At 39.5% G+C, this 26,803-nt stretch overlaps 1 protein-coding gene and 1 long non-coding RNA gene across 4 annotated transcripts in view; one reads left to right on the top strand and one right to left on the bottom strand.

Moving 5' to 3' along the window:
• Positions 1–24,698, bottom strand: part of LOC124172639 — a 119,826-nt gene extending 95,128 nt beyond the window's left edge. Inside the window, exons 1-3 of one of the 3 annotated variants that reach the window (XM_046552085.1) lie at positions 24,330–24,698; positions 17,396–17,473; positions 1,875–2,138 (exon numbers count right to left, since the gene is read on the bottom strand). In XM_046552085.1, coding sequence (XP_046408041.1) covers positions 1,875–2,138; positions 17,396–17,473; positions 24,330–24,626 — 639 coding nt within the window. In that variant the 5' untranslated portion in view covers positions 24,627–24,698. Of the gene's footprint in view, positions 1–1,874; positions 2,139–12,729; positions 13,034–17,395; positions 17,474–24,329 lie in introns of those variants that run through there. The other 2 variants (XM_046552087.1, XM_046552086.1) reach the window with 2 other exon arrangements.
• Positions 13,140–14,442, top strand: LOC124172641. Its single transcript, XR_006868227.1, has 2 exons — positions 13,140–13,214; positions 13,805–14,442. It is a non-coding gene; the product is annotated as an uncharacterized LOC124172641 (long non-coding RNA).
• Positions 24,699–26,803: the final 2,105 nt, after the last annotated feature.

Genomic DNA, 26,803 nt, shown 5'->3' on the forward strand with positions numbered 1-26,803 from the left:
GGATAAGATGGAATAGTTTCGACCCATTGTGTTTGACATACATGTGGAGAGGTGAAAACATTCAGCTTAAATATCGAATGGCCAGTTTGCATTAACTGTTCTCCTGATAGTGGTAAGAATAAGAGTTCCCCATGCATCTAATGGAGGTAGGCCGAACCTCTATTTCATTCAACCATACTTCGTACTCGGTGTGTGGGTTGAAACTAAACTGTTCGAAGGTGAAGCACGTAGTCCCTCCGGTGCGAAAAATTATCTATGTTTCGTTTAGTCCCGGAATTTTAGTTTAGTTTCAACAAGTAGTTTTGTTTACGGTTTAGTTTTGACAATGAGTTTAGCTTCCCAGGTTTGCCGTATTTCTCCGAATATAGTCCCCCCCCCTTAATTTTGTGGCTTCAGTTTCGGGAAAATAAAAAAAAATATGTTCGAATATGGTCCCCCCCCTCTACTTTTACCACAGGCATTTTTGGAAAAAAAGGGGGGACTATATTCAGACATATACGGTAATTAATTTTCGTATCGTATCTACATTTCACTCCCGGGAACGAAACAATTGAAATGTTACTGCTTCTGACTTTTGTTTCGTTTCAGTTGCCATCCCTGCCTTACGTACGGCCCGTTAAGTTCCAAAAACAGCCATATTTAGGGCTTGATGTGGCGTATTTAGGGCGAGATCGCTTTATGTAGGGGCTGATGAGGGATCCAGGGTCGGTTGGCCCTATAGGGTCGACTAAGTATATGGACCTTAAGCTCGTATGACACTTCCCAACGTGGACGAAAGTATCTAAAATGTGGAAGAAAGAAGTTGCCTCACTATTGATTTAAGCGTAAAAAACACACGAATGCTTATAAAACGTAAAATCATCGAAATACAATATAATTTGTGTTTCGTTTCGTCCCAGAGTTTTAGTTTAGTTTCAACCCGAAGTAGTTTTGATTTCAGTTTCGTTTCCACCCTGAGTTTAGCTCCCCACGTTTAAATCCACTTTGTTTCTACATTTCGCTCCTGGGAACGAAACTATTGATATTTTACTGGTTATGACTTTCGTTTAGTTTCCCTTGCCATCCCTGCTGACAACATATCTGTTGAAGATATTGACAAGATTCATCTATCGAAGAAAAATTCCCGGATAGTTTCATAAGCAGAGGAATAGGGTAGTTTCCTTCATCAAAGAAAACAAAAGGCATTGATGGCGATTCGTTACCCACCATTAGTGTATTCATAATACACAAATTATTTGGTTTTTGAAATACCGGTTTAGACGAATGGCAAGGGTCAAATTTTATCCTCATTTGAAAAAGGCCAGATTGGCGCCCATGCGATTCCACTCCACGTGACGTCACAGGGACCTAGTTTCTATACGAGTAGATAGGATTTTTACATAGTCTGATATTACCAATGCATGCATGAGTCACAGAGCTCAGGGAAACATGTCTTAATAATCACCTATTAAAACTGGCTAAGGTCGGAAAGTTTTCTTCGATTGATAAGGTATTAATAAACCTTTTTTAAGCCATGCGCTACCAGACAGGAAGGTACTCAGCTACCCGTTAGCATCCTGCGTCCTATCAGCGCTCAGAGCCTCGATCAAGGTCACCTACCAGGCGGGAGGGGTAACCAGAAATGCGTCGTACGGACTTTTTCCCTTCATTCCTACTTACGCGTCGCGTTTTCGCGCGCTTGAAATTTTTCACTTTTCATTTGATCGCGAAAAATAGATATCGTCATTTAAAAATCTAAAAGCGTGAAATACGTACTCCAGGAGTAATAATCTTTCGATTTAGGCAATAAAAAAATAATAGGAAACCACCCTATTACTGTACAAGGAAACCAAGAAGTAGACAGAAAACAAGTGGATGATAATGATTTGACATACCAAAATCGTGCTGTCAAAGGTGGCGTTGACGTCGCTTCCCTCCGCTTCCAGTTCTTGCACTGGTATGTCGTCATCATCAACTTTCCTCCGCCTGCGTCTCCGCCAAAGATCGGGTCCTTGGTATGACACCAGCACGGAGGGAATAGCACCTTTGATCAACTGCGGCACTTTCAACTTTGCCGACGAAACCACCTGCCCCGTGCTCTCATCCACAGCGTACGACTCCCTCCGTATGTCGTCGGGCATGAAGTGTAACTCACAGACCTGTAATATATATCCATTAGATTATGGCAAAAGGTTTGATATAAAAGAGAGATAATGAGCGTGGATGTTTTCGGGGTTATTACCACGTAGATTCATCTCTGCAGACGACAGTTTTGCCGGCACTGCAGCAGGCTTCTTCAGGTCAATCAAGTGGAGATCTGTGGTATCGCCCGTCTCTTATCGATGGCTAAGATCTAACAACAGGTATCTCAAATTCGGCCGGTTTGAGATGGGTATCTTAAACAAGGTGTAACGACATTAAAAAAATAAAATACAAGCAAAAAACAACTATTTGTTTGCAAATGAATGCTTCTTTTCAGTTTTATGAACTATTAGTTTTTAATTTCAGTGTACAAGTACAAAAAATTAATCATTTTTTGCTCTCCTGAAAAGCTACTATTTTTGAGATACGTGTTGTTAGAACTTAGCCATCATTATACACCCCATCGGAGGCCGGTGTCTTCTCATTGGCTGGTTCAGGAGGCCCTGGTGGCTTCTTATTGGTCCACACCTCCTGGCTCTGTCCTGTCTCTCCGGGTTCACTCTTCAGGACTTTCTCCACGTGTTAGGAAGCTCGTATCCATCCTCCCTATTGAGTTCATTCGGTGTCTTCATTATCTCTATAGCTTCCCTAATATCCGCGGGAACAAAGAAGACACCGGCCTCCGACAAGGTGTATAAGAAATGGGTGATACCACGCATCTCCGCTTCATTGACCTGAAGAAGCCTGCTGCAATGCCAACAAAACTGCCATCTGCAGAGATGAATTGATGCGGTGGTAACCCCAAAAACCTCCACACTCAATACTCACCACACCATGAAAGCCCACTCAAGGAAAGAGAGATAATACTTGGTAGCACAAATCTTGTTAGACATGCAGTAATATTAAAGGCCGGATTATAGAAAAAATTTGCAATTATTTTAACCCATTTGCATCCACAAACGCACTGGTACGCAGCCTACAAACACCACAAGTGTACCAGTACGCAGAACGCATAGTGATATCTATCAGTTGATCCTGCTGCTATCTTACAAGTTTATTTTTTTGTAAGTTTTTGGTCAGATAATGTCCCTGTTATTAGCTGCCTTCTGGTGGCTATTTCGATAATTTTTTCCATTGCAATTTACACCTTAGAAATATTAATAATTCAACCAAATGTATGAGCAACTAACTCTTAACAACATATCAAAATTTGGTCAAAATCAGTCAGCAAATACTCTATTAAATGTCTTATTTAAACCCACACTACAAACGTGTTCAAATCCTTTAAAAGTCAGCGTGTTTTGGGTCGATTTAGATCCCAGGGGATGGATATGCTGATAGGTTGAATGAAGCAAAGGAGGCGTTCATGAACAGGAAGGAGCTCGTGAGAAGACCGCTATGTAAGAAAAAAAATAAAGGTTAGCGAAGGGTCTGATCATTTCTGGGACGTTTAGTCGTATCGTTCAAAAGTGGGAGGAATGATGTTTATATCAGTCTGGTTTGCGGATGAACAGGCATTAATGGTTAGCCAGTCAACAAAGAGACTGCAGGCTCTAGTGGATGCATTAGATAAGCAATTTGAAGAGTATGAGGTGACGATTACTCACAAGAAGACCAATGTCATGTGGTTTTGCATGGCATTGCAAGCGAGGAAGGTGAGAGATAAAAGTAGGTGATGAAAAACTTGAGCAGGTGGAGCAATTCAACTTTTTAGGCAGCACATTAGAGGAAAACGGATACAGTAGTAAGAATATCAGGAAGCAAATTGCACTCGCAAAGGAGGCGTTTATGAACAGGAAGGAGCTTATGAAAGGATTGCTATGTGAGAGTTTCAAGAAAAGGTTAGTGAAGAGTGTAGCTCTTTCGTGTGCAGAAACGTGGACACAGGGGAGGAGGACAAGAGAAGACTCGAGGCATTCGAGATGTGGGTGAGGAGAATATGGCAGTTTAGTAAAGCATCACTACGAATGTGAAAGTTAAGTTTAAGGTGGGTGGTGAAAAACTTAAGCAGGTTGAGCAATTCAACTATTTAGGCAGCACATTCGAGGAAAATGGCTAAAGCAGCATGGAAATTAGGAAGAGAATTGCATTACCAAACGGAGGCGTTCATGAACAGGAAGGAGGTTATGAGAGTATCTTTTATGTATGATTTGAAAGAAAAGGTTAACAAAAAGTCTGATCTGGGTTGCGGCGATGTACGTTGTGGAAACATGGACTCTTAGGAAGGAGGAGGAAAAGAACCAGAAGTGTCTGAGATGTGGGTATGGAGAAGAATGGAGAAGGTGAAGTGGACGGAGAGGAGGAGTAACGACGAAGTGCTGGACATGATGGGTGAGGAGAGGCAGCTTTCAGATGAGAAACGGAGGAGACAGAAGGTATGGATGCAGCGAGTACTTATGGATGCAGCGATGTTGAAAACAGTGCTATAGAGGGTAGAATTCTGGGTAAATAAGGGAAAGGAAGGAAGAGAATAGGAATTTTAGATAGAATGAAAGGGAGTCTCCCAGAATGTTTCTTAGGAACTCCATGGAAACCTACCTTAATTGGTAGAATACCTTAATAATAATCAGCAATAAAATTCCCATAAAGGTAACTTAGCATGAGATTTTAATATCCATCCGTCAATGCATTCATAGAAAAAAATAGTGCAGAATCATCAGCATTAGAATGGTTAGGTTATGTTTAGTAATTGGTTGTTGCTAGGTGATATCTTCTTGAGTGATGAACAAACTGTGCTGGATGTGGTATTACAAATTGGCGACCAGGAAAATTGAATAAACCACCATAGTAATAAAATTTTGGTTAGGAAAATGACTTCACCAGCTATCTGAGATGATGGAGGCCTTACTAATCCACAAACAGGAACTATGAATATTGTCCATGTTTCAGCTAGCAGCATCATTGGTTCCATGAATGAATACCAGAATGGAGATGATAGGGAGACAAACCAAGAGAGATTAGTGGCAAACTACATAGATAATGAAAGAAGAGTGGTATATTTACTAACTCTGGTTGATGAAGAGGGATGCAAGGCACTGAAAGACCTATGCATCCCAGTATTACTGCTCAGAAAAAAATCTTATGACCAGCTGCGTCTCATTAAAAAGCAGCAATACTGACAGAGGATACCAGTATTCAGAGAAGGAATTGAATTTTATGAGCTGCGTCAATCAGCCCAGGTTGATTTCTTCTTGAATGATGAGTGAACTGTGCTGTTTGTGATGCTACAAGAGTCACTCATTTACTTTCCATTGCTGTTTGATTAGTTCTAGCAGTGAACCATAGGGGACACCACTGCCGTAACGCCGCTCAAAACATTCTGAGTTCGTATGACAGGGCCAAGCATGGAGATATTTCAAAAGAATCATAGCTAAAATTTTAGGAAACACAGTATCATGAGTCATATTTATTCATGTGATTTTCACTAGTGTTTGGCAGTGAATCGTAGAGGAAGACATCTTGGAATGAAACATTAAGTGAATAAAATACGGAATTGAGGAAAAAATACCAGAAGAGACATCTATGCGGCTAATAAACTGCTCAACTCAACTTCAATCCTAAATGTGCCGTTTACTGTTATATAGGGTGACCAGGTGGTAAGGGATCAACACATTCAGTGCGGAGCACGTCAATTGATGTGGTCCCCTCTAAGCCGAGATACAGAGCATGTCAACTGATGTGCTCTGCCAATCCAAAATGCCCAAGAATTCGGGGTTATTGAAAATTCTGCGGCCTCTTACTGAGAGACAGTAAGGAAGGGATTGTTTAGTATGTGAGGGGTGACAGCTGTTGAAGTGAAGGTATTGTTGTTTGTTAGTAAGTTTAATGTGGACTGAAGTGATGAAATTTTTATTTTCTAGGGAAATGGTAACGTCACGCTCCCCTCTGTAACTACCTCTGGTTTTTTCCCCTATCTCTTCCCACCTTCCCCCTTCCCGTCACTTACCTCCCCTCTCCCCTTCCCCTTCAATCACCCGACCACAGAGTATATATCCCGGCAAATTCTTATGCGTATCACTAGTCTTGAAAATGGTACAGTGTAACCGAAACTAGTCGGCAGTAAAGTGTGTGTTTTGTAGAAAAGAAAAGTAATTTCCTTCCAATCGTCGAGAAATGTTATTCGGGAGGGGGAGTGGTGAGAAGTAAGGATAGTTCGGAGAATTCATTGAGTGCCGAAATGAAGGAGCTCAGTGAATCTTCTCCATGAGACCAAAGAAGGAAAATATCATCTATATAGCAAAGCCAAAGTAAGGGTTGAAGTGGGTAGGAAGATAGGAAGGATTCTTCAAGGAGACCAAGAAAAAGACATACCGCTGTTCATATCTTTGTAAATAACAAAGCTACAAGGAAGGCAGCCATGCTGATTAATGTCCCCCTGACGGCTAATGAACATTTGCTTGACACATTTTTGAATTTGCATCAGGACAAAAAGTTGTTTCGGGTGGTCAAGATAAATGGGACACTCTGTTTTCACGGAAGACCATCACATTGTCAGCTTCCGTGCTGGATGCAGAACCGTAGGTTAACACATTCAGTGCGGAGCATGTCAATGGACGTGCTCTGCTGGTCGGACCGGGAGCCCTTTCTCCGCCTCCGTACATGACTGATATCCACTTCCAAATCTTCCGATCGTGTACACAGCCTTCAGCAAGCTTCCCTCTTTCGAACCGTTTGAAAATAGCAGTATTTGAACGGAAGTTATGGCACGAAAATCTCTCTCTATTTTTATTCCTTATTTTAACGGCTGATTTTGATGACTTTAATCCTTTAAGGCCCATAAGGATTGCAGCCGTGAAATTGATTAACAAAATACATTTTTAGGCTAATTTTGATGGGCAGATTCCAAAAAATGTTTATTTAAAAGTGATATCTCTCATAGTTTCCGAGGAATAGTCTGGGACATATACGTCCCTATGGACGGTACTGAGGGTAAAATTCATTCAGAATAAGAAAATCATGTATTACTTGGGAAATTGTGTGTGCCGTTAGTAAATAGCAGTATTTGAACGAAAGTTACCGTGAGAAAACCTCCGTCTATTTTTCTTTCTAATTTTTACGGCCGATTTTGATGACTTTAACCCTTTCGCGCCGGACCTTTGTTGAGGGAAATTCTTCCTCAATACGAGTCTCTTGAAAGTTTTCTTTACTCCCCTGCACGAAGCTTTTTCGCATCGACTGAAGGTAGTGGTTCCCTCCCTAACCATTTTAGACACAACTCAGTGGGGCGCCGATCCCTTTCCTCGGCCTCTGTCCCAGGCCCTTGAGGGATTAAAAGCCCCTTCCTAGGACGAGTCCGCGGTCAACTGGCTAAAATATTAATGCAAAATATAGGCAAATATTTGTTGTTCGCATCGATTTTTTACATTCAAAATGAATTTTTTGTTTTTTTACTGAGCGTGCAGAAATTTTAAACGAAGTTCTAACGTTGATATAGACGGATTTAGTATAATTACTAGTTGGTCTATAACTCCCTTTATATTAATGTTAGAATTTTGCTTGAAATTTCCATGTGGTCAGCAAAAAAAGATGAATTCATTTATAGCAATAGATATCAAAAGTAAGCTACAAATATAGTTTTGGAAAACACACTGCAAATAACAGTAGTTGACTGCATCGAGAGGATAAGAAAGGGTCGACCCAGAGCGGCCGAAGATGGGACTGGGCTCGCGCTAAGGCGGATCACAAGGGGCGACCGCGTCCGTGGGTCTATTGCGTCCGCCATGGTCACTTTTTTCGACCTGTGCCGCACAGGTGTGGCATTCGTTGCTTAGGTTAGGAAAATTAACGCCGCACAGGTGTGGCATTCGGCGCGAAAGGGTTAATGAAAATTGAATGTGTTAAAAAAGGACAGCACGCTGTGAAAAAGGAGGTATAAGGGGGTAAAAGTTTAACACATGAAAAATAGCAGTGACTTCATTATTTCAAATAATAAAAATTTGTTGGCACTATGGCTAAATATTTTTTTCTGTGAATATAATTTTTTTCGGAGCAATATTGCCATTTTTTACCGAAAATTATACATTTCCAAGCTAGAATATTGTTTGAAAATCCTTCCCACTGTCCCTCTCATTGGGATTTTTCTTCCTCGTAGAAAAATCTCCCCGGGATGGTGGTAGAGAAATTGCGTATGCTTGGTTTCGCTAGGTAGGGCCTCGTTCGCTTCTATAGCGCTGGAGTGTTTTATCCCTATTCCCCGCCCTTCCATCCCTTTCCTTTCCCTGGAGGCGTCGGCGGGCTCCGATCGCGACGGCGCCTCTCTCCCTTTTCCTTCCTCTCCAGTCCCCTCCCCGGGATTCCTGGCGTATAAGCCCCTGGCTTGGTTCCGGGCCCCGGTGCGTTGTACCTTTAGCAGGGTTCGCCTTGAACCCTGAGAGTTCTTGTTTGAAAATCTAATTCACTATTATGAGTCCCTTTACTGAGGCAATGTTTAAGTTTTTCTCTCATCAGTCCACTGAGATGAAATAAGACGCATGAAATAATACCCTTTCTGTCTTTCATTGTGACTTGGTATGCTGAAGAAATATTCCAGCGAAGTCATGGCCAAATTAGCAGCGACGAAACACACTTTTTCTCAACTTTTTTTAGAAGTGAGTTATTACTGCTTGTTTTTCTTTACAGGTTACTATCTACATTTCATTACAAATTTTGTGGCAGAAAAATTGATTACAGTGTTATTTGACAATAATGTCTTTAGTTAACCAGTGCCAATCACTGAAATATTCGGAAATTTTGATAAGTACTGAACAGTTATCAACAGATTTACTAAATCTTCTATATTATTTCCACTGTATAGATACCTTTTTCTCAACTTATACGCAACCAAACTCTACAAATGAGGTACCAAAATGCACAGAATTTAATAAGAGAACATGCGACGGCATATCTTACTTCTTAAACATTGCTATCGTTTACTAAAATTGGTTTTTAAATAATAAAAACAAAACCGGTAAATATCCCTGACGTTAACGGCGCACAAACTGATACATTTGTTCATTTGCAACAATATCTCGCATTCTTTAAATAAATTTTATCAAAATGCGGCTGATTCCACATTCAAGTCTCCTTATGATACGTAAGTATGAGTCATCATGTGCGTTTAACAGAGGATAGTGTAATTACTTCCAATGTTGAGTTTAAAGAGGTCCTCTGACCTCAATTTGTACATGAACATTCCAATTAAATTTGTACATAAGACCCTGCCTTTTTTCCTACATTTTAAAATTAGAAACGCGCCTATCCCCCAGTGGACCTGCATTGAAAAGAGCGGGGGAAGCACGCTCGTATATATATAATCATGATGATCATGATGACTAGAAAGGAGGATGTTTTCCGATATTTGAAAAATCCACCCGGACACTGGACGAAAATCAAAAAAGGAGGACATATCTGAATTACTCCTTACGTCTGGTCACCCTACTGTTAAGGCTGCTATACACGGTGAATGATCATGCTGAATGATCACGTGATCATTCACAGGATCATGCGAGCAAAATAGAACGTTCTAATTTTCACTGGATGTTCATGCGCATGACGGTTCATTTGCGAATCGTTGTGTCATACAAGGCGAATGAAATCATTCGCGTTGTATAGCGGAAACCTTACCCACCGGGCCTTCATAGTTCTGCACGAGAAAGATGGATGGCATTCACACCACAAAGCGGTGAAGCTCCTGTTTTGTTAAGGGCTGAATTCAAATTAATTGCTTTTTCTTTCCATTAACCAGCCTTAAGAATATCCAAAATTATAGTTTTAGAAAATTGCTACAGCCAAATTGCCTACGTTGTGAGCGTTCAGGATACATCAATGCAGAGGCGCAGCGAGGGGTTTTTTGGGGATAAAACACCCCCAGAACTCGGAGCAATTTTAAAATTCAATCCATTTTACTTGATTGGATAAATATTACTTATATAATAGTGTAAGGATTAATAACATATCCCTCATAAAGCCATAAAAACTCACCATTTTGCGTTGAGATTTCTATGAAATGCGTGGTTTCGTATTTTCGTGGACAATGCCATTTTTTTTATTGACAGAAAAAGTATCTATGTACTTTTTTGTAGTCAAGGGTTTGTTGTTTTACTTTGTTGTGAGCCTTTTTACATATGGTTGAGAATAAAAACTCGAAGTAGATAGTGGAACCTGATTTTTCCGGACTAACTGCCAAAGCTTGTATAGTTGCGCGAAGACTTTGTCTACGGATTGCCGAAATAATAATTTTTTTATCATTTTGAACAATTTATCTTAAAAAAATTTTGGGGGTGGGCACCCACACTTCCCGTATTCCATCATCATCATTAGTCAACAATCCTAAGATTGGTTTGACGCAGCTCTCCATTTCTCTCTCCTATCCGCTAATCTCTACATAGCTACATATTTATTCTCTTTTACATCCTTTATAACCTGTCCAATATAACTCATTCGGGGCCGTCCCTTGCCCTTTTTCCCTTCCACTTGTCCTTCAACGATTGTCTTCATCAGACCATCGTGCCTCAAAATGTGGCCAACTAAGTTCCATACCATACCAAGTATTCCATACCCCCCCAGTATTAGTATCTCCTTAAACCCCTCCTAGCCTCAATTTCTAGCTTTGCGCCTGCATCGAGGGTCATTTAGGAAAATGATAAGCAAATACAATGCTCCGTGCAGAAGGTTGTTGGGGAATTTCACCTTCTACGATTTCATACGCCTGCGATCATTCTTCTAATACATTTCCTATTGTCACATAATCAGTAGAATATGGCCAAGAATTCATTATGCCAGAGAGATTTTTAAATAAATAAAAGATCGTAGCACTTTTCCACAAGAATTTTTAATGCGTACAACGCGTTACAATGCGTGTACAGAGTGATATGATGGTATGGTATTTGGAGGAGGCGACCGACAGCTGAGATCATTTGCGCCATGAGGGAAGGGTATGGAAGGAAGGAAGGGTGGAGGGAAACCCGGCGTCGGCGTTAGCCTGCTCTTAATGAAGGGCACCAAGGGGCCACGGCTTAACGTCCCATCTGACGGACGGAGTGTTACGCTTGAAATGTCCTCCACACAACACTCAAGCAGGGATCGGGCAGTCTCTGAAAATTCTCTGCCACTGCCGGGATTTGAACCCGAGCCCGCCGGGTGGGAAGCCAACACTCTAGCCACCTCACCAACCCGATCCCCCAGGGTGATATGAATATGCTCATGAATGAACAAGTGCTTTTCACCCACTCCCCTCTCCTAAAGATACCCGTCCCAAAAACAAATGGTGAAATTCTTTCCTCACCCACGCCTTAAGTGACCCCAACATCCACGGGGTGTTCCCCGTCCGCCCACCCTCTCTCCGAATTGTGTTTGACCATTTTCTTTTGCTGGCAATTTCCTCCCTTACACCCCCGCTAACTTTCACTCCTTCTCGGCTAAAGGGACTCCTCACCCCCGCCTCTTTTCCTGCGTCGCTACTCACTCCTCTCCCTTTCTAAAGACACGCGGCCTCTTTTTACCCTAAACTGCCCCTTTTTTCACTCTTTTCAACACCCCCTCCTCCCGTTTTGCTATGGTTCTTCCCCACGTGTCGTCATTTTACAGTTATGACTAGAACCCTCCCTCCAACGTGGGTTCTCCACATCCCGTAGTTGTTATCTTTTCTCACTGTCTCTAATCTGTAAGCCCGTTCCCACCCCCCATCCTCAAAGATGTCAAATACTCCCCTAACCCCGAGGGTATAAAAGGGATTTTCAAATGTTTTGAAGTGTCTTGTGCCAGATGATGGCTCAGTGAGCCGAAACGTGTTGTACGCATTGAAAATCTTGTGGAAAAGTGCTACGATCTTTTAGTTATTTAAATATGTCTAACTTCCACCAATTGAAGCCTGAATCTGTTGAACTTATGCCAGAGAGAATGTATTTCCTTTAAAGATGACAATAAACCCAAGATACATGTAATTAAATACATACATGATAATAATGATACATGAAAATTCATGAATAAGTATACAAGGATTGATTGCATCTCTATATATTAGGATAAAAAGTTTTAAGTACAATATCTTCCCATGCCGTTGAGGCCGCAAATGATGAGGACAGTAAAAGGTTGATGTAAAAAATATAAATTTATGAATATGTATACACCAAGTATTCAGGCAAAAATGAGTCCCCTGGTCAACTCGGAACGACAAATTTCTACAGATTCTTTTACTCTTACTGCAGACCCTCTGCTTGAAGGAGCAACGTTGTATGACATTCTGTTCACAATGGGCAGGTGATTCCTACGACAGTATTACCAAATGACATCTATTTCAGTCCGTGGGTTAAATCGATGATAAAAATGTTTACTGACTGCCGCAATAACACAGGCTTACAAATTCGATCACCACTAGATGAGGCGGCAGAGAGAATTAAGAATTTTCAGTGGGCAATTTCTACTTTGGAGTTTCGTGATGTCTTTCCAAATACTCAATTCTAACGATCATCCGATTCGAAAACTCAGTAAGTATCAATTACCTATTATGAGTTTTATATCTCTCAAACACATATCGTAACACGAAGATGTGTCCTGAGCGCTCAACCAGCACGTCATACATGAACAGATACAGCAATAAGATTAAAAAAACGTAAAATCGTAGATACCAACCTTGCTACTGTATGATGGGACGAAGTCAGCTTCTTTTCCAATAGCTCTTGCCCATTTCTCTGAAAGTAAAGGGTCTTTGGGGAAGCCGAACACTTGAACTTTTGGTCCATTCTTCGTGTTTCCATTGCAGCCACGAACAGTACACTTGTAAGGCATTTTCACAAATATCCTTCACAATAAATGCGCATGAGGAGGCTTCCAAATCCTTTACGAAACGTAGGAACACATAAAATCGTGAATACCTCCAAGGTATCCGCCGATTCACCACATTATCTTCGACCTCAGAAGGTTATTTACCTCATCCATTTCAGTTTGTTTTCGCATTCTACAGCGCTTTCCGTACGTCGCTTGTTCATACTTTGTAGGCATGACGGGAATCGAAAAAGACGAAGGAAATTCAAAATTTCAGTATCGCCTTCTTTCAAGCCTTTCAAGAGATGATCGGCTTGACGAGTTCTTTATCCCACAGACTTTCTTATCAAAATGTCAGTATCGCAGTTTATAATTATCTAGCGCAAGAAGCGAGTAAATGTCCAAGGTTTATAGAGTATATAACGTATCGTGAGAAAAATCTGTTTTTCTATAATATGTCTTCCATTAATATAAAAAAACGAACAAAGCGCTATTTTCGAGGTATTTTGTTAATTACCATTATTATACAGGAATGCTAGTCCCATAACTGAGTCATGGAAGAAGGAGGAGTCTTCCTTCCATGACGGAGTATTTTAGTTTGTTCATCATTACCACAAAAATAGATTTTGTAAAATTAAGCATGCAATACGGCAGTACTTATAGGCATTCTAAAGAGCTGGTTACACGAATGCGTGTCTGTTTGCTTGTCTGAATTCATGGAAGTTTGCGTGAACGAGATGCATGAATGAGTGGTTACACGATACATGCGTTCGCACTACACACAATTCCGCACAAGTTTTGACATATTTTCTCGTAACACGAGGCGTTTAGTTGCTATTTATTCTCATCACAACGAACAAAATTTAATCGTGTAAACAGTATTATTATATTGGAAGCAGACGATACCTCCCTGAAAATAATTACCTTTTTGTTTTTTTTTCAGTGGGAACCACCTGGTGGTATAATACGGAATGATACGGAATTTACCTATACACGTGATTCGCTTTGTTTACGGTGTTCCTGTTTTCATTTTTGATCTCGCTTTCTTCGAACTTCTCTTTAAACTCTCGTGATTCCGACCCTGGCATCTCCGCACTGATCGATAATTGACCTCGAACCTTCGTTTGGTCCTACTTTCCCGTTGTTGACCTTGGCATCACGCTGGACTACGCACACGGAGACTGAAGTTTGGGAGTCAATTTGAATCCAATTTTGTGAAGAATATGAATTCGCACGAGGCAGCGACTGCAGCCATAGCAGTCATATCCATTATGCTTGCGGTTGTAGTAATTATGGATAGACAGCGTAGACAAGGGAGGAGGAGGAGATCTGTTCGGACCAGGCGGATTCGGAGGAGAGAAGAAGGTCGTGGGGTGTTGTGAAAGTGACAGTTATTTATTTAGGAGGAAAATCCCCGCATATGGATTTCATCAAGACGTGACTTCCTCGAACGATAACATTGGTTAAAATTGAAAATAATTCTTCCACAGTAGTGGAGGATGTTGGAGTCACTAATTTTGTTTTCCTTACACTTGTAAATCAATAAATAACATCTTTTTCAATAGAAAAGATATAAGCCTACACTGAATGATTACTGCATACTTTTTCTGTTCCATAATGAAATACCTAAGCTTTGTTCGCGTCGCTGCCACTTCCGTACTTTCCCGCACCTTTCTGCAACTTCCGCGTTTGCAAGTGACGAACGCTGTTCGCGTCGCGGGTACAGGTTCAAAAGGTATATAACTTGAGGAATCATGGGCAGATGAAAACCGGTGGAAAAGAAATGCCCATAACAGAAAATTAGAAGGAATTTCATTTTGACGTTTCTTCTTCAGGAATAAAACATCTATAATATCTGGAAATACATCTGAATGGGAGAAATATTAACAATATTAAATTTTTACAAGCGGTTATATAGTAAACGAATGCAAACTTATAAAAATATAGTTAAACGAAGCGTAAGTTTCCTATTAAATGTAGCAGAAGTGAATATTTAATTGAAAAATACCTACGTTTTAACGTGGTAACCCATCATTAAACAATTTTCTACAAAGCTTTGTTCGCATCGTCAACTACACTTTTACTGGATGAATAACTCCCGCAGCAAGGGACTGATGCCAATCCAATAGCAATTTTAAAAAATTATACCGTACATTCTTTTCTCGTGAAAGAAACGGCACCGTAAGCAGATTTATATTGTGTTGTTAAAATGACAGCTCTACCAAATGTAGACAAGCACAATGAATTACTCATCGATGAGGATGGAATGGTATTCCTTGTGGAAGGTAAAATTGTGATTCATAAAAATGATTTTTTTTGCTACAACTGACACTTTGAATAACATGATGACTTTCATACCACCAACCTTCTTCTCAATGAATTGCATTGATATCCTGTTAGATTGATAAATGAATTCTTAATTATTGATTAGTCTTTCACTAGTATGGAATGAGTTTATCATTATTTTCCACTTTGAACTTCTATTATATAGATGGTTCTACGACAATAAAATTACTCCGACGATAATAAAACTCCACATTGACACCATTCACACACCAAATAATAAACTTAGGTCAAGGATATCCATATCAAATAAGTCATACTTGCAAACTTAAAACCTTATTATTAATAATGGAGGATGTCGAAACACTAACAACGCAATACCAACACACTCAAAAAACAAACAATAAACAAATGTGTTCAGTCAGCAACAAAATAAACACGAGTAAATCGCAACAATTACTGGAATAACACGTCATCACATCACCTCTATGCTGTGGCTGAATAAAAGCTGGGAAAATAACATGATCGTCTTTGGAAAAATCCTCCTCGATAATGTTTACCGTAATCATGTTCTGCATCATTTATATTACACAGCTGTTTGAAATGCACGAGATGAACCTTTCAGCCCCACCCTATTTTCCTTGCTCCTTTCAGTGCAGAAGATGCAGACCGAGCAAGCGACACAAACAAAGCTCTAATTCGCTGCACATTTTCCTCCAGTAAAGAAAATATAATCAAAGTTTGGCAAGCAATGATCTCTGATTGGCAAACAATCGGCATTCAGTGGTGGAGGAGAAGGGGATCTCCCCCATAATTTCAGGAAAAAATTTTATGCTGGCAATCTCTTAGGTGGCTCTCCTGTGAAGTTTTCATTTCGCTAGGTTTGAAAAAAAAAGTTAAAGAATAATAGATGAATGTATAAAGGCCACTAGCATCCGCTGGACCTCAGATACATTATCGATGAGAGGTACTGCAATTAGGTGATGCAAAAAGTTATGAACTGCAGAACAAGTTTAAGTACGTCACATACGGGTGTATGCCGCTTGTCGTGATGGACATAGCCCCGACGTTTCGCGACCGACTGCTGGTCACTTTTTCAAGGGAATAATGTTAGGATTGGGTTTTTGCTGCCTTTTTATATATTTCAGGTGGGCGGAGGGTGTAGGGAGTTAGGACTGGGCTGGACTCCCCACACCCTCCGCCCACCTGAAATATATAAAAAGACAGCAAGAACCCAATCCCAACATTATTCCCTTGAAAACGTGACCAGCAGTCGGTCGCGAAACGTCGGGGCTATCTCCATCACGACACGCGGCATACACCCGTATGTGACTTATTTTTAATCATCATGAGCCGCGAAAGCTTCAATCAAGAAGGTTTAAGTACATTTTCTCAAAAATCCGAAGGCATGAAAATATTTCTTTTAGACACACACATACCTTTCTTGGAAAAAAAGTTAACCAGACATCAATGCGATCGATCTCACACAGCAATACTAATATTTGAATCATAAAAGAATGCGAAGACTGAAGCTTAGGTGCTGAAGAAAACCATGATACATATCACTATGCCTTGAACAAAAGCTGATTACAGCAATGCTTCACTCACTCGAATCATAGGGAAGTTTCATTCGTCTAAAAAAAATTAAAGGCATTAATTGCGATTCGTTACTGATCATTAGTGTATTCATTATATACAAATATTTGGTTTTAGAAATCCCAGTTTAGACAAAAATGGTCAATTTTAACCTCATTTGAAAAATACCAGATTAGCGCCCATGCAATGCCACTCCACGTGACGTCACAGGGACCTAGATGCTATATGATTAGTCAGGAGTTTTACATCGTGCGAGATTACAAATGAATGCATGAGGCACAAAGCTCAGGGAAACATGTCTTAATATTGTCGGAAAATTTCCTTTGTTTGATAGGGTATTAATAATCCCTATTAAAGCCAAGTGCTACCTGCTAGCAGCCTGCATCGTAGTGGCATTCACAGCCTCGCACCAAGGTGACCTCACATGGTGGCAGCCGGAACCAGAATGGTGTCACGCAAGCTTTTCCCAGCATTCATGCTTAGCCGTCGCATTTTCGCACGCTTGAAAATTTTCACTTTTTATTTAATCGAAAAAAATAGATATTGTCATTTAAAAATCTAAAAACATGAAATACGTACTACAGGAGTAATAATCTTTCGATTTAGGCAATAAAAAAATTATAGGAAACCACCCTATTAAAGAAAAAGGAATTACCTTCTCTTCTGATGTCTCCTTCTCTGGTTCTGTTTCCAATTGTTCCTTCTGCTTATCACGGACCTCTTCTAAGTCAACCTGAAAGAAGAGACAATTTATTGTCAAAGTTTTAAGTCACTGTATCCATGCTGTATCTCACACTTGGTTACTTTAGTCCATATTGTATTAAGTTTGTGGATTAAAACTTTCTCCCTAATGTTATCTATGTATGTACTCATAGTCAAGATGACAAATGTGGTAGCAGTGGTGCAGCGAGGGGGGGATTTTGGGGGATAAAACCCCTCCCAGAATTTTTTAATGTCAATCCATTTTACTTAATTGGATTGATCATCATCATCATTAGTCAACAATCCTAAGATTGGTTTGACGCAGCTCTCCATTTCTCTCTCCTATCCGCTAATCTCTACATAGCTACATATTTATTCTCTTTTACATCCTTTATAACCTGTCCAATATAACTCATTCGGGGCCGTCCCTTGCCCTTTTTCCCTTCCACTTGTCCTTCAACGATTGTCTTCATCAGACCATCGTGCCTCAAAATGTGGCCAACTAAGTTGTCCCTTCTTCTGCTTAATGTTTTTAGGAGGCTTCTCTTTTCTCCTACTCTCCTTAGCACTTCCTCGTTACTCACACGGTCAATCCATTTTATCTTCATCATTCTTCGGTAGCACCACATTTCGAATGCTTCCACTCTTGACTTCTCTGCTGCTGTCAATGTCCAAGCCTCGCTTCCATAGAGAAAAGACACTATGCAGAGAAATTTTCAAACGTTCCAGATTTCTATAATTATTGGTTTTCTCCCGGCGAACAATTGCAGTGAAGTTTTCTCGGGTTTCACACTGGGTCAGGTCCTCCATTTCTCCTCCCAACGTTTCCACAGACAACTCGCCCATCGTCTTCAGGGATTCAGGAATCCAATACCAAATCCTCAAAGTCTAGGGATATATATACAGAATTCTGTGAGTGAGGGCGGTTCAGCATCTCCTGATTGGCTGCCAGTCCCCTCGTATTTTTAGGAGGTGGTCCCATAGATGGCTTAAATTATAGCTGCAGTCTCTGTTGATGTTATTGCTGTTTTTTCGAATCTGAATGGATTAATAATAATAATAATAATAATGTTTATTTGTCCAGAGATCTAGAAGTACAAGGGGGTACACTGATATAGGACACGTCAGGTTAAAAAATATATATACAATAAATACAAATATACAATTTGATGCAGGATACGTCAAACTTTGTTTAAGAATTCATCTACAGAATAATACATTCTTAATTTCAAATATTTAAGTAGGTTGGTCTTAAAAGTAGTGACACTTAATGGTGCCTTAAGTTCAGGTGGCAATTTATTGTAGAATTGAAGGCCCATACAATTTGTACCAGCACTGGTATTCTTGGTGCGCACATACGAAACATGCAGCTGGTCAATTTGCCTCGTAGAATGATGGTGGACATCACGGTTCTTAATGTAATGAAATAGATTTCTTTTTGTGTAAGCAAGTAAATGAAAAATATACACACATGGTAGTGGTAATATGTCCAGTTTCTTGAACAAGGGACGACAAGGTGAATCCTAGGGGGCATTGCACATCAGCCTTATAATTTGCTTCTGAATTTTAAAGATTTCAGTAGAATGGGGAGAGGAACCCCAAAACAGGATACTGAAAATAATGTGCGAGTAAAATTCACTATAGTAAATGGACAATAAGACATCATTATTTACAGTGTTCCTGATGCTTCTTATGAGAAAGCATGTTGAACTGATTCTTTTACTATGCGGTCCCAGTATCCATGAGATCGACACAGAAGCTTTGCTTCTTCCCAGTGAATCATATGATTCTTGAGGATGCTGTGCTCAGCCACTGCCGATTTTTCCAGCTGTCCTAATCTTAATTCCAGATGTCTGGTTTTCCAGGTTTTCTGGATTTGAGCTCCTCAACTGTACATCTATCATGCTCTGTCAGCTCTGGGCCAGTTTCCCCAATGTAGTCGTGACCACAGTGGCGGATCCAGGATAAGGACAAGGGGCAGGGGGCTAAGTGGAGGTTAACTTCCCAGCAGTAATGGGGGTCCGAACAAAATTAAAATTCTATCTTCTATATTATTTCTACTGTATAGATACCTTTTTCTCAACTTATACGCAACCAAACTCTACAAATGAGCTACCAAAATGCACAGAATTTATCAGAGAATATGCGACGGCATATCTTACTTCCTAAATATTACTATTGTTTCCTAAAAAAGGTTTTTAAATGATAAAAAAAAACAAAAAAGAAACGGGTAAATATTCCTGACGTTAACGGCGCACAACTGATACATTCTGTTCATTTGCAACAATATCTCGCATTCTTTAAATAACTTTTATCAAAATGTGGCTGATTCCACATTAAAGTCTCCTGTTGATACGTAAGTATGAGTCATCATGTGCGTTTAACAGAGGATAGTGTAATTACTTCCAATGTTGTGTTTAAAGAGGTCCTGTGACCTCAATTTGTGCATGAAAATTCCAATTAAATTTATACATAAGACCTTGCCTGTTTTTTCTAAATTTTAAAATTAGAAACGCGCCCTCTGTGGACCTGCATTGAAAAGAGCGGGGGAAGCCCGCTGGGAGAGGGCGCATCACGCTCGTCTAGACTAAATTAGATGCCCAAGAGGGGGGGGGGGGGGGCCCAGGACCCCCTTAGCCTCCCCCCCCATAGAAATGCCGCTGCGTGACTACGCTCACAGGGGATGATGAACACTCCCGATGTTTTGAGGCCCAATTCACCCTTCGGTGTCCTGGAGCAGGCTTTTAACCTAGAGAAATTTTCCTTCATACTATATGCCAGGAAATACAGTAGAGGACCTCAAATCCGGAAAGCCTGGGACCAAAGGGTTTCTGGATTACTGGTTTTTCTGGATTTCTGGTCTTGAGGGCCTTCCCAAATACATTTCCCATTTTTATTAACTCCTCTTTGATTTAAAGTAGGACAGGCGAATTCTCCATTTCTCTAGTCATATAATCAAGGAGAGGGAAGCTGATGAATTGTTTCATCACTCGTACTTTTCCATAGTGAAGGGTGCACATGTGGTCACTCATGACACATATGCTTATAAAGCAAAGTAATAATCATCATCACTGGTCCATAACAATCCTAGGATTGGTTTGACGCAGCTCTCCACTCAGTTCTCCTATCAGCTAATCTTTTCACACCTACGTATTTCTTCTCTTTCACATCTCTCAAGTAATAATAATAATAATAATATTTATTGTTCTTGGACAAATTGTCCATTAAGAACATAAAATGAATATTACATACAAAAGAGATCACAAAATAAACTAGTACAAAAAATATCAAATATTTCCGAATGGAATTCAGCACAATTAACATATCAGGGCATGGAAATGAAATCTTGAAGTTAACTCAATCAATCATAGCAAGAAAACCTAACTAAGCACAAATACCCATCACAACATTTAGGGTAGAACATGAGATAATAATTAAATAACCAAATAAGTAGAACATGAATAATGATAAATCATTAACTCCAACAAATATGGCATTCGATTTCAAACAGACCTGAGGTTAATGTTATAAAACATTAATTATGTATAGTTGAAATCTCAATGACGAATAAATAAATGCATACTTAACAAGTTTGAAAACCAGTTAATACTTTCCAATAGCATGGACATAAATTTTTAAACATGCAAAGCCGTTACGGATTTCTGATTTTCCATGTTTCAGGATTCCGTATTTGAGGTCCTCAACTGTATCAAAATTCTACAACAGAATAGCTGTATGTTTGACTATCTGGAACTCACTAGCCTAATTGACCTTTATGTTCCTTACGGAACTTGCTCTATCAAGACTTTTTCTAGCTATACGTAGTTGTACAGAAGATTCCGGTTAATTGGGACTTATCGGGACTTGTGCACTTTGCCCCAATTAAGCGGCTGTCCCAATTAGGTGAACTATCCTGTATATGGGCATAAACAAACGTTGAAATGATGGAAAGAAGACTAAGGAATGTTTATAATGCAACAAAAGTTTATGAAACTATTAATTTGATTAATAAATCAGCGATTTCAGTTAATTCATTATAATTGTTAAGAATTATAACAATTCAGTTAAAAACATTTTTCACAGCCTCGGGTGACGCTGAATGAATGTCTTTTACTAAGTCCTATTTTATAAAAGTCCTATTTGCGGATAGTATAACAACAAGAGCTTTCAAAATAGGGCAAGAATAGGAACAATTGTGAAAAATAAGAGTAAATCAAAGGAGGAAAATGTAAAAAAATAGTATTCTGAAAACAAAAACTTTTAATTTTGTCGCGAGTATAGAGTCTATGTCGCCGACTCATGGCCCAATAAAGCGGCATGCTGTCCCAATTAAGCGGAGAATACTCTGGGATATTCCTCTCTATTGGGTTCTGTTCTTCAAGATCTGCCCCAATTAAGCGGCTGCCCCAAGCAACCGGTGGACCCATTAAACAGAATCTACTGTGTTGTGATTTAGCTAGGTCATTTTGCACCACTTCTGTAGCATTTAATTCCGAAATTTCAACAGATAGAGAATAAAAAGATAGCCACCGTACATTTTGATTTTGTAAAATGGGTGAGTAAACTTAAATTTTATTAAAAACCCTTATTTCCTTGAGTAACCAAAGGGTATTATTTAAATCGGTAGGGTGGTTCCCTGGAAGGTATTCTAGGTATCCCCCTAGATTAATCTGTAATCACGGTATTTATCAGATTCTATGTGGATGTGTCGAATACTTAACCCATTAATCCCTAGCGTTGCGCTAACGCAACATTGTTGAATCCTAATTCTCAGAACAAGTTTCTACTTCAGAATAATTTTTTCTTCGATTTACTGACTTTTTTTTAAGTATCTCTAGTTCTAATTTTGTCATTTCCACCAACATTTTCATTCTTATGATTGTATTTTTATGACTGATGGCGTTTGGCATAAAAATCGATGCGCACATACGACACTCCCTAGGAAAAATGACATACCTCAGCATGTCCGTCGAAAGGCAGAATGGGGCATTTCCTCCGAAGGAATATTGATAACTCCCGGCGAAGATGTCGAGTGTACAAATCAAGATAATAAATAAAAGAGGTAACTTTAGTGTAAAAAATTACTTTTTTGTATTTATTTACCGGAGTTTTCCCAGCGTTGCGTATACACAGCATTATGAAAATCATAGCATATGATGAAAATATTTTTATTCCAAAAATTCATCTTAATTAGGCCAAAATAAATCTGAAATTGCGAAACAACCGAAGTTAAAAGCCCTGAATACAGGTTCGGGAATAATGGGTTAATGGGCATCTACAATTATCGCATTGGGAAGGTTCCCTAACCTCAGTAAAGAGATACGCATGAGGTACAAGGGCAGTGCCCTATCCTCAAATGTATGTATGTTTGACTAAGACTATCTGGAACTCACTCAGCTAATTGACCTCTATGCTTTTTTATGTATTTATTTTTTATTTAAGTAAATTTCACATACAGCTGTAACGCCAGCTTACAGTGAAAATTTTATCAGTGACATGAATTGGACACAATACAATTTAACAACATAAAAACAAAGAATAAACCAGTGGGGAATTATAGCATTCAATTAGCAGACACATGGGTCAGAGCTTGTGCGGTGAATTTTTTGCGTGACAGGTAAAAAGGATCTATGGAGGGAGGGAGTAAATTTAGAAGGGAGGAGAGGCAATATAAAGGTGAGCGCTTGGTCAGGGAGATTCTGGGAATAACAGGCAGGTGGAGTAGTGAGAGAAAGCAGGTGGAACGAGTCGTTAATCTAAAATTCAACAGAGAGAGCAGATCAGGGCAGTCAAAAGTCGAGTTTAAGATATTGTGTAGAAAGTTGAATTCCGTTTTAAGTCTGAGATTCTGCAGATTAGACAAGGAAAGAGAAGACAATACAGCATCAGAGGGCATATTGCATAAATGAGGGACTCTATGCCTAACTATTTTGGCAAAGAAGTGGGGGATGCAATCAAGGGATTTTAGGTTATTCGGGGCTGACATGGACCAACTTGGAGAGCAGTATAAGACTATGGGAAGGACAATCGTTGAGAAATAGGCGTGGAGTGCAATTGGATCCTTAATTTCCGTGAAGCGGTAAAGGAACTTCCTTATGGAACTTGCTCAATCAAGACTTTTACTAAGCATCAGACCATATCTGTCTGAATCTATCACAGAACCTTGCCTTTTACATTAGGGTAATACTTCACATCTAGACTCATTTGGTTCCCAACCATTCAAAGCAAGTCCTATACTTCGTAATTGATATCATAGAGGCTCATAAAATCTCTGGGTGTTAATGTAGTTTATCCTTCCAATGATTTGGAGTAAGCCAGACAATATGTTACCTCTTGTGCTGCCTGCAGTGAATTATTGTATTTGTATTTGAACAGAATGCACATTTTTGTTACTATACACTCTCATGAATTACAACGTATCATCCACAGTATTTATTATCCATATTTAATGCCACTAAATGTTTTCTGCATACAACTTGCTGTACTTATTAAATGCCATCTTTAAAAACCATCCTATCTCGTAAGATGGTGATGCCGTGGGATTTAAATATAATACAACACTTTCACCTGTACGACAATTGATTTATATTCAGGAGATTTTCTTGATAATATTTGGTGGATCGAGGCAATCCCATACGGAATCAAATAATCTCGCTGAATTATTCCAATTGCAGTAACAAATGTTGATGGATGTTTTCTTTCACTAGTGTAAACAAGGTGGATTTTATGGAAGCCAAAAAGATGAGAAACGTATGTTATCAGTGCACTTTGATCATTATCAGAACATCACAGTGCAACATCGCAGATTTACGTGAAATTTTAGGCACTTCACAATTTGAATCATAACAGTTGCCATTGATGAAACATGATCTCGGGAATTAGCTTACCTGTTGTCGTGGTTCATCCGCATCCTTAATTTTACCGGAGCACCCATCGGGGAACACACTAGGGATGGCTGTCGGTTTCAGGTATTTCCTTTTGGAATTAATAGTACGATAATCGCTGGGCACAAAATGTTTAGAACACACTCGCATATGAGGGGATACTTTAGGTTCTGCCCCATCGCGACGGGTTAGAAGGGACCACTGAAAGCAGAGTACTTTGTCGAAGGGAAATCTGTGAAAAGAAACGTTAGGAGTCGACCCTGTAGTTTTACAACCCGGAACCGCGCAGTACTGAACCATTTTTTGCGAACGAATTGGAACGTCAACATAAATTCTTGTGTTTACAAAACCAATTCTCCCTACACCCACAACAGTTAGGGTTGCCAATCTTTCGCTGAAAAGTGAAACGGGAGTTTATTAGCTCGGGAAGGTTTCGCTGGCATACAGCCATCTCCAGACACGAAAACGTACGGAAAATCATCACACATGCAATTGAATCGATAGCAAGAATTTTTCTTTCATCGATGAGATGTTAAGAAAGAAATTTTACGCATCCAGGAGCTACGGTGAAATACCGTGTGGTTGGCACGACAAACGCAAATGAAGATAGCCCAAGCAGCCCAAGGTGATGGATCACGTGACTTACCTCCGTACCGCAATTTACGAACTCGCTTACTGGGCGTACATCAGCTGCACTAGAATATTTCAAGTATAAATATGCAATGGAATGTTCTATTAAACATTTTATCAGAACACTAATCCATTAAGTATCAGTTATTCCACGAGTACTTGTATAAATAAATTCTACTATGTTAAATAATTATTTATAATGAAGTATCAAATAGTTATCTTTTATCCAATATCAAGCGTGATGCGCCCGCTCCCAGCGGGCTTCCCCTGCTCTTTTCAATGCAGGTCCACAGAGGGATAGGCGCGTTTCTAATTTTAAAATGTAGAAGAAAAAGGCAGGGTCTTATGTACAAATTTAATTGGAATGTTCATGTACAAATTGAGGTCACAGGACCTCTTTAAACACAACATTGAAAGTAATTACACTATCCTCTGTTAATACTTGTTTAGCGTTTTCCTTAATATTTACAAAAATATTTTTAAAAGATCTCACCCTTGAGAATGCTACATAAAGTTGGCCATGAGAGAATACAGGGTCAGGCAGGAATAAGCCAGCTCTTTGCAAAGTCTGACCCTGAGCCTTGTTAACAGTCATCGCATAGGAAACCTTAACCCTTTCATTGCGTAAAATTTTCTCAGAGTTGTTTCACATTGGCGGAGAATTGGCGGAGAGATTTATCACATTTTTCACTGCATTTACTTTGTTTTTCGAAAATATGAAAACAATTTCAATAAAAAAGACTTTTAAATTCATTTGACTATTTATTAAACAATTTTTTAATGGCATCAAAGTGATGCCATCCGCACCCATGTGATAAATACTCAGGATATTTATGCAACCCGCTACACAAACACTAGGAACGACGGGCAACATAATTTTACGTAGCAACTAAGAAGCTTGAAATAATTTCTGAAATGATGGCGGAATTGAATTATAAAATAAAATAAATATTTTTTCAGATGTCATCCACTATCCATGCATCAAATTTTGGGCAAATAAAAATTTTAATTACTTATCACATTTATAAATTTTTAAATTTACCAGTAACTTAGATTTGCATACAAACATATGAAAGTTATTTTATCTTTTTGACATTTTCTTTTGCGTTAATGCTGCAGAAATTAACTAATAATTGTGAAATTCTTTGAAAAAAGGGTTCCAACACAGCCATGGAACTTCTGCACATCATACACCATCAGAGATGTACTGATTCGCCTCTTTTTAGTCGTTCTTGGAACGTGAGGAGGATTATTTCTTCTGTTTGTCCTTAGATTTACAGTGGTGTAAGTGTCTTCTTTGAGTAACTCAATAGATATTTGAACAGATAATTATAATTTTCCATGTATAAACTCAGTAGGGTAGCCACGGGAGGGGGGTTATAGGTTACAAAAACCCCGTTGAGGCGCCAAAAACGGGTAAAATGGCCCCCGCACCATCCGAAAGGACCCCAAAATCTCCGGCAAAAACCCCCCATTTCAAAATCGTAGCTACGCGACTGTATAAACTGTGCCCACAGAGGAGAAATCTATATAATAATTTTCGCACGACTTTGTTTGCATGTCCCCTGCCTCCAACATCAGGATCCTTCGCCCCAGTGTAAATTATAGCATCTTGCACGAGGCCATTAGGCTCAGAAAGCATATATAATGTTATGCCGTGTTTGTGACGCCAAAGCAACATGGACTCGTGAAGCAGAGTTTTTTACCCGGATAGTAAATTTCTTTCATTTTTTGAGTGAATGAATTCAAAAGGGGTCGAATTTTATGCAAGGGGTCTCTTGGTATCGGATCATCTATTCCAGAATTACATCTATTAAAGAATACGTTTACAGAATACGTTTTTCAAG

Source organism: Ischnura elegans (genome assembly GCF_921293095.1).
Source record: "Ischnura elegans chromosome 13 unlocalized genomic scaffold, ioIscEleg1.1 SUPER_13_unloc_2, whole genome shotgun sequence".
In the NCBI taxonomy this organism is placed as follows: domain Eukaryota; kingdom Metazoa; phylum Arthropoda; class Insecta; order Odonata; family Coenagrionidae; genus Ischnura; species Ischnura elegans.